We start from the raw sequence: 9168 nt of genomic DNA, 5'->3' as shown, positions 1-9168 counted from the left end.
GATCTTTGGAAAAGTAAGGAGAAAACAGAGAAAGATGCCTTAGAAATGTTTATAGAATTTTTTGCTACTCATCTGTTTATGAAAACATTTCAGTAATAAAAAATCTTCACATTTTTATCATAAATATTTGAACTTGTTAAAAAGCCCTATAAGTTAATACACATGCACATGCAATTTGTTTAATCTTTTTTATTAAAAATTAAGACATGTAGAAAAGACATTGGAATGGGTTAATATGTTCCTGCTTCTTGTTGAGCAAAGTATGTGGACAAGATAAATGTACCAGTCCCTGAAACTGCTCAGACATACAGCAGCTTACAGTCCATTGCATAAACTTCTGTAGTGTTAGATTTGAGGGTAATTCCCATTTTAAAGTAACATTTCTCACTAAATTATTTCACCTTTAAAAATGAAATTGTTCTTACAGTAACAATTTCTGCGACTGATCTCCCCTTAAAAAAATAATTAAAGTTTATTTAAATTAATGAGGGCACCATTTACTTTATTTCTCCTTTTTCACTTTTCTCAACAGTATCCAAGTAGAACAGAAACCACATTGTGCATTCAGAAAAATAAGAAAATATGTAAATATAATGGAGGAAAACCCCCTCATGTAAGGTTCACTGCAGAACCCAGGAGTAGCCCAAAGTAAAATAAAAGACCCCAAAAGGATCCTAATTAACTCTGGCAAAGGATGAGCCAAGCATCCAGGTCTTTAGTATGATGATTGTGGTAGCACAGAGGAAGCCCTGTGAAAGAATCTGGGCACTTACCACACTTAAAAGGACAAAGCATGCAGGTGAACCAACTCCTAGGATTAAATCAATTCTGGACACTTCTGACCTATTGTATAAAATTTAAGCAACTCCAAAACTGGGGAAATTGAAGGAAGAACTGGAAAGCAACCAGCCCAGTTGTCCCACCTTTCACCAGTTCACTGTGGGGTCAGGGATCACTGGGGGTCACTGACCAGGGACCAGCAACGGGACCTCCAGGACAGAAGAACACGTGTAAATGGGAGGGAAAATATATTCTTGATTTCAGGGAAATTATTTTTCATGTGTATGTTTCTTGTGGGAAAATCAATGATTATGTATGAAAAATACAGTATCTAAACAGGAGCCTTTTCTGTACTCAGCCTGCACAATATTTTAGAGGAAATATCCCCTTGAGCATCAGGCTGAATAAAGAACTCCTGCTTCTTAATGCTACAGTGGTGTTAAGCAGTTTTTATTTGTACTGATTTTTGGCTCCTCCTGTTTCCTTCTGAAGAAAAGCCAGTCTGCCTGAGAAAAACATGAATATTTACCCCATAATGATCAGCCTGTCATACTGATGCCACAGTACCTCTGGTTGCATTATTTTCCTGTGAGAAAAGCTTCACATTAAGGTGTGGATATTTAGAGGATACAGGATTAGAATCCAAGTGAAACAAGAGTGAGGGTTTCCAGTTTTTCCTAGGCCTGATCCCGTAGGAGAGAGGCCCATCAGCTTATGCCAATTTCAGCAGGAGCAAAGGTTTTCAGCACTTCTCAGAAATAAAAGCTTTCTCCCTGTCCCAGTTTGGCAGGATACTTCCATCCTTACACTGTTTCCACTGGGACTGCTGCCATGAGTGAAATTAGGCACATACTCAAGTAACTTCTTCCATAATGGCCTACAAGTTAACTTGAAAGTTTTACTGCTATTTTTTCTATGTCAAAACAGAAAGATGTATGTTTCTGAGTACCTTAAATATTCTTGACTAGGTTGTTAAACCAAGTAATATATAGAATATTATAATTTTGCAAGAGTGTCATGCTGAAAGTGGTACTCTGTAGACTGAAACAGAAGAAAATTATTTAGCAAAAACCATAAAGTGCCTGTATTCAACTCTTCACATTAAAAACCCCCATATTTTGCTTTAGAACATCAACAGGTAAGGCCACAGAACTCCAGCAAGGTGCTGATAAGTATATAATTTTGACCTATTAAAATTACCAATAAATATCAAGAAAATCATCTGTCTATTTAAAATTACAGCAATCCAATCAATTAAAAAAAAGCAGCCATCAACATCTCGAGTCATACCTGTTTTCAAGTAAAAATTGCACTGTTTGCTTTAAGACTGTCACATTCTCTTATATTACAACAGTTTTACAGCAATGTACATGTATTAACTTTCATCCTTCTGTCCTGGTTAGTCACAGTTTCACTGGAATTCTCCAGTGTATGATTCTGATTTTCATCTTTATTGCTTTCACCAGTTAAATCTTCCTTTTCCTTTTCTTCACTCTGCAGTGGCTTTTCAGAGCTGTCTTCCTTTCTGCTACATACATTCTTCTGGCTTGTCAGTGGCTTTCGCTTAAACAGGGAAAACTGGAGTGAAAAAAACAGGTAAAGGATATGTCTGAAACAGTTAGCAGTGAAGTTCAAGATTAAAAAACCACAAACCCAGCATATATCAAAGTTAAATGAGGTTGGCAGATTTCTCCTTGGTAAAATAGTTTTTTTTTTAAAACAAAATCACTAAAAAATGTTGAGAAACATTTGCAATATTTAAAATGTGTTAAAATAGCACATGGCAATCAGAAAAGTTCAAGTGATTGCAATTTGTCAAATTACACATTGTACAGTTTGTACAAAATGCTGTGAGTGGTGCATTTATTTGGGTTTCTTCCAAATAAGAGCCTGAGGCAAGGTTCAAACATGAACTCCCAGAAAGTGCTCAGTGTGCCTGCTGATAAATGTGTGTACTGCCATAAATGACAGTGCTTGTGCTCAGTGAGACCACACTGGTGTCAAAGTTAAAGTAAAATTAAAGTTAAGTACTGCTTAGGGCCTTTGGTCAACAGGAAACTCAGCAGCCTCTGCAGGAGCCTCTGAATCCTAAAACCTGTAAGAAATTCTACTCCTCAACATGCTCATGCACCTATATAGAGAGATATATTTGATGATAAAGTCAGTGTATGTTGCAAATAGATGCAGGGTAATGAGCTCAGCTGCTGCTTTCAGAGACAAATAGGAGGGGAAATCTTTTTAGATAATGGCCCATAGGAATCAAGTTGTAAGTTTTCACCTCACCAGTTCATGATGTGATGAACAATCTCTCTCTCAGGGACATGCCTCTATTAAGAGGTCATAATGGGCTTTAACTAATTTCTGTTATTTGGACATTTTAAAATTATTTTATCAAAAAATAAAATCAAGTCTTAAACAGAAGGAACAGGTTGCTCTGCAGTTTAATTATCTTTGCACATCATATGAGTTGAGGTATTTGCTTTGGTAACTGCCCACTGGCTTCTTGGTCACTGGCAAAACTAGAAAGAAACATCAGGCCACAAACCTTTTTTCTCCCCACTCCAGTTTTTTGGTCCTCAGTGTTCTCTGAAGAACTGTTCACAGCATGATTGTCAGTGCTTTCCTTCTCTACAATAATATAAATGTTTATATTAAATTTCTTCTGATTCATGGAAATCAGAAAAATATCACAGAAAAGCAGAAACAATTACTCTTCAGATTATTTTGAAGTAAAGCTAAATAAAACTGAAAAAACAATCAGAATATTCAGTAAAACTTGATGCCCAGCCTGACAAGATGATTTTTGTTTTTTAATCTCTCCATATATTGTCCTGACATTACTCTCCAGATGCTCAATTTTTAAGAATAGAACACTTATGGCAGCGACAATATAGAAAATATTTTTACTTGACACTCAAATTTCCTCTTACTGACAGGAGACAGTGTCTTGCACACTTATTTGCAAGTATATTCTAATTTGGCAAAGCTGATTTTAGGACAGGAGTTACAGTTCAGCGTGAATTTTATTCCACAGAAACAATTCTGGGAAAAGGAAAACTTTCCATCTCAGTTGATGTGTCTGTGCTTAAATTTTCCTATATTCCCTGTATGAATCATATACATTTCAAACTTAATACCAAAACTTCCAGATCACTGAATAATGGAAAAATATTTAGCATCCCTTCTGTACAAGCTATTTCCATTATAATATTGAAAATAAATGGCATAGCTTCTTCATTATAAGGCCTGTGGTCTGTTTTATACCACACTTGTTATTTTCTTTCAAGAGAACCATTCTAGATTATTCCAAATTTCTAAAATAAAAAAAAGTCCTATACATATAGGGCACCCAATTACATGTTCCCCAGCTTTTATGAAGGAATATTCAGTTCCCATAAACTGCCATGAAAACTGCAAGGAGCTTCTAGACTTACATATTCAGCATCCTGAATAGTGTTCAGCAATTATCACATCTCACCTAAAATAATCTCTCTGTGAATAGAATGAGGAAATGTCAGCTGAAAAAGATGGGGAAGAATTCTGAGCAGCTTCTTGATTGAATTGAGGCACAGGGCACCTAAAGAAGTTGCCTGAGAGACAATAAAATTACCATGACTTTGGCACCGCACAGGATTCAGTACCGCTAAGAGAAAGTCCTCGTGGACTTCCTGCACATGACTGGGAAAAGTATTTATTTCTTTCAAATCATTAACAGTTAATAATGGGGGTTTGCCCCTCAAATTTCATTACCTGTCCAGAACTGCTTTGCCAACTATGAACAAGGACTGTGTTGCCCAGTATTTTTATAATATCGTTTAGAAAACTTTTATCTGTCTTTAGAATGTACAATTCTTGGGAATTGTATTCTTACCCTGCTGAACGATGGTCTCTTTCTGAGTAGTCTCCTCTGTCTATAGACCAAAAAACAAAAACCAAACAACTCTTTCAAAATTGTTAAAAGGAAAAAAAAGTTTAACTATTAACACCTATATGTGTTTCTTCCTCTACCAAAACCACCCCAAACAACAACTTTGCATTTACAGGATAGGTACACATGTATCAAACTCAAGTTAGTTACAGAACCAAATTCTTTCAGAGACCTGTAACTTAATAGGAGTAAATAACTTTACCTCTCCATTTTCCACAGTGCTACTAGAACTGCTTGTCTCTCCCTCAGGTGATTTACGATCCTTTTCTTTTTCATTTTTTTGCTCTTTTTCCTCTTTTTTCTCTGGGCTTGCTTTTGTTTCATCTCCTTCTCTTTCTTCATTTCCTTCTGCTTCTTCTACTTCCTCTACTTCTTCTACTTCCTCTACTTCTTCTACTTCTTCTACTTCTTCTATTTCTTCTTCTTCCTCATCATCATCTATTTCTTCATCTCCATAGAAGTTTTGTTCCTTGGACAAAATTGCCAAAACATAATTTTGAAACTCAAGGTGTAGAATGATCATGGTCCTCATCCCACACCAGTTCATCACACATCAGAATTTGACTAACAAGAAAACTCAAAAGGGGATGTTCTAAGGAGATAGAATAAGAACAGGCACAGGAGATCTCAATCAAAGTTTGCTAATTTTAATCTGTTTTTAAAAAACTGACCTCCAGGGAACATTAGGAGTGCAGCTAACTTATGTTTTGTCAATATGTGCCTCCTTAAAGAAAAAGCAATGAAAATAAATTATTTTTGGAAATAAAGTATTTCTTTTAAATGTTTTAAATGAGCATAATTGACACAAGCAGTAATAATTCCAACATTGAAAAAAAATTCAAATCTTTTTCTCAAGAAAATTAATAAAGAAATGCCAGATACAAAGCTTTGATTCATGTGATTCAATACAGACATTGTAATTTGAATTTAAATTATTTTCAGCCTAAGATAAACTTCAATATAGTAAAAATAAAATGGCCAAGGGCGTTATAAAATAAATGTTTAAAAGCATGAATACTATTTCTGTAAAATGTGTGGAAAAATGAATTAATTATATCCTTCTTACTCCCTTCAATCAGACTGTCATTATTATGACAGTATGTACTTATAACAGCATAAAATGCAATATTTAAATAAGCATTCTCCATCCCATTGCAGGAATATGAGGGACTAAGCCAAGGGCTTCCAAGGTAATCTCAAGTGAAGGCACAGCAGTGCCCAGAGGAGAACATTTGTGCTCCACTGCAGCCAAGGTCACTGTGGAAACTGGTGGGAAGTATCTGCACACCCTTTTGGAAGTGTGGTAAAGAGTCTTACATTGAACTCCTTCCTACAGCTGGTTCCAAATGTTGTCTCCCATCTTTTGTTAATGCTTTCTCTATTGTGGGAATCCATAAAGTTAGAGGGTGTTTAGGAAATGGTTAAAAAAAGAGTATTTAGGCCTCAGGATGTGGCCCGAAGTTTTGTTACAGCAGAAAAGTTTCCCAAGCAAGCAGAAAAAGTTTCCCAAGCAAGTAGAAAAGTTTCCCAAGCAGTAGACGTGACAAATAACAATAAGACTTTGAAGATTTGGCTTTAGGACAGCAACAAGTTTATTTAATGTATATCTTTAGAAAGTTACGGTGAATAGAGCTCTGTTCTTTGTCTCTTATGAAATAGTCTTTGTTTTAACTACTATTACATATGTTTTATAAGGTTGGATGGAAAGCTTGTCAATATGTCTTGTTTTGGTGTGATTAGCTGAAATCTAAACTGAGATGTTTTTATGTCATTCCGTTCTACCCCACCTTCGGGGGCATTTTCCATTAGGCCAGCATGCTGTTAACATCTAACAATGTTCTGAGGCTGATGTACTAATAAATAAAAAAGGCTGGTCTGAATTTGTCCAGTGTGGTCCATATTTAGACTTTTTGCCACGGCAAGTGAGTTCCTCTCTTAAGACGGGGGTTCCTGACACCATTAGATCTATAACTACCCTAGTGCCCCGACACTCTATTCTCTCTTACTTCTTTGGATTTTTGCCTGTTGTCTCCCCAGCTGCTCTCATGGTCATTAGAAGGTCCTTGCTGGTGAGGAGGAGACCACCAGTGAAGTTTGAACACAGAGACCTTTGGTGGAACTCCTTTGCTAAGCCCAACTCACAAATCCCAGGAATCTGAGACATCCTTGCAGGGGACTTATGGAGACCTGCATCATTCTGGAGCCCAGCTCACAGCCTACAGCACTTAAATCACACTAGATGAATTTATTTGAGCTATGCTCTTCATCCAAAGTACAAAAAATGGAGGAGAGAGACACTCCTTTTACTCCAAGGAAGCCACCTGTTTAACTGAACAGCTTCCCAGAGTGACCCCATTTCCATTTACTGCAGCTTTTCTCAGGTGTCTCTGGCTGTCACCTCATCTGGTACTCCTAAAATAGCAAATTTGGCATCATAACTCTGATAGCACAGTTCTCTTACTGTTATTTCTGCTTGCCCATTTACAGGCATGGTTTAGAGATTTTACCAATGGCAGGGAAGGATCTGAGATTGTTATACTACAGATATGCTTTTACCTTAAAAGATGGATCATCTGACCATTCAAACTTATACCTGAAGAATTTAATAATCTAATAACCTAGGCTACTAATTAAAGTACATATATATGTATACTTATATGCATATATATACCTATAATCTCTTCATTATTCTCTTTCATCATGCTTCAGGGGGTTTATTTTCTTATTTCACTCTAAATTCCTTTTCATAAAAAGGTAATGCTGAAAGAATACCTTCAATACCTCTAAAGTTGAGACAGAGAGAAGCTGTCTGTGCCAAGGTCATGCATACAAAGTCAAAAGTAGTAGAGAGCATACAAGTGAAATATTTCAAACTGGTTTCATTTAAGTTTGAGGTTCCAGTTTCTTCAAGGACAAAACTGTGGTTGTTACTATCAAACAGCCTTAAACATTTTGTACCTATAGTATAATAAATCAGTACAGCAGAACAGCAATCTAGAAAATACAGCCTTGCAGATTTAACACAATACACATATTTTTGAAGAGTTGTCTTTGCTGATTTATTTTCATGCATTTATTCTGGTTTTCCTGTAAATCCAGACCTTCATAACTAGACATTCTTAAATATAAATTTGCTGTTTCCAAGCTTATGGGGGCAAATGACTTTACTTGCACTGGTTTTGGCAAAAATATTGCTTTAGTGGGTATAACTCAAGGCGTATAACTGTCTTCTGCTAAAATGGCTGCTGCTGGCTTTTCTTTGGGCAGGTTAATACAGAATAAAGACATTTATTTTCAAATTGCTCTACAAAAAATAGGGTCCTATGTCCACAGGAGAGAGGGGAAAAAACTTCCCTCTGTTCTATACTGTTGTCTCACCTGATGCCATGCTCTGGCTAAAAGTCTCACTGAAGACTGAGACACATCTCATGGCAGATCTTGCTCAAACAACAGCTGCCAACTAGGCTTCTCTGTATTTCTGTAATTGTTTCATTGTAGACCCCTCCTGCTTAGTTTATGGAAACAGCTCTGCCAGATGGGCTGCTCATAATTAGCATTTCAGAAGGGAAGGCTTATGGTATCTTTCCACATCTCCTCAAGAAGTCAAAATAATGTTTGCCATGATCATTTTATATTTCTAGAGAAGAAAATCTCAAAATGTCCCACTGATGGGACAAATTTAGTTGCAGATCTTTTTAAAATCTGGTGAAAACTCAGTGATGAAGAGAAAGCTGTAATTACTATGTGTACCATTTGAAGTGGAGAGTTCTAGGAAGCTCTGCTTTACAGAGATGTTTTTGTTTCCAGTTGCCTTGGAAACTGTTAAAAATCCACACAGAAGATTATTAAAGAGAGTTGAGAATGAGGTAGGTAGCTGTCTGTTGCTGTGTGGTGTTCTGCCAAGCAGCCATAAACCAGCAATTGCTTAGCAGAGTTTTTAATCATTTAAGGAAGAGATTTCTCCATTACCTGCCCAGCTCATTAGCTTGACATGCTCAAAAGCATTCCCATGTCCCTTTTACATGTCTACAGGATAAATGAATGGTATAAATACCAAACAGGATTTTCCCTATGAAGCAGAAGACTCTGAGTAAGTGGGTGTTAGTCCAAGGAGGTTGGGCAATGGTCATAATGCTTCATATGGGCCTGAACTTTCTGGAGCACTGGTAAAGACAAATACAAAACACATTCTACAGACTATCTTCTTGCTTTGATGCAGGATTGAAGAGAATAGATAGAGGAATCATGCCCTATGGTAGCTGTCATTCTGCTCTCCAAAAACCTAGTGCACATCCACGTCACTCCTGAACTGTCCATGCTGGGAAAATGCACTGGGTTAACATTTTACTAAAACAGCATTGAAAGTAACACCAACCCTGATCTTATGTAGAGATGAGTGAAAAAACCCAAAACCAAAAAGCTCAGTTTACCATTTGTAGGTTAGAGGTACATGGTTAGGT

General features: G+C 36.6%; 1 protein-coding gene across 1 annotated transcript; it reads right to left on the bottom strand.

Annotated features, from left to right (window-relative positions):
- Positions 1 to 485: 485 nt before the first annotated feature.
- On the bottom strand, positions 486 to 5471 carry LOC141728135 (uncharacterized). Its single transcript, XM_074534550.1, has 4 exons — positions 4911 to 5471; positions 4652 to 4691; positions 3326 to 3408; positions 486 to 2358 (listed from the first exon to the last, which is right to left on the bottom strand). Exons 1-4 carry the CDS (start codon positions 5253 to 5255, stop codon positions 2137 to 2139), a joined length of 690 nt encoding a protein of 229 aa, XP_074390651.1. The 5' UTR covers positions 5256 to 5471; the 3' UTR covers positions 486 to 2136.
- Between the last annotated feature and the right edge of the window lie 3697 nt (positions 5472 to 9168).

Source organism: Zonotrichia albicollis, chromosome 2 (assembly GCF_047830755.1).
Source record: "Zonotrichia albicollis isolate bZonAlb1 chromosome 2, bZonAlb1.hap1, whole genome shotgun sequence".
Taxonomy (NCBI): domain Eukaryota; kingdom Metazoa; phylum Chordata; class Aves; order Passeriformes; family Passerellidae; genus Zonotrichia; species Zonotrichia albicollis.
Note: the sequence above shows the minus strand (reverse complement) of the source record. Positions and strands in the feature narration are given on the sequence as shown.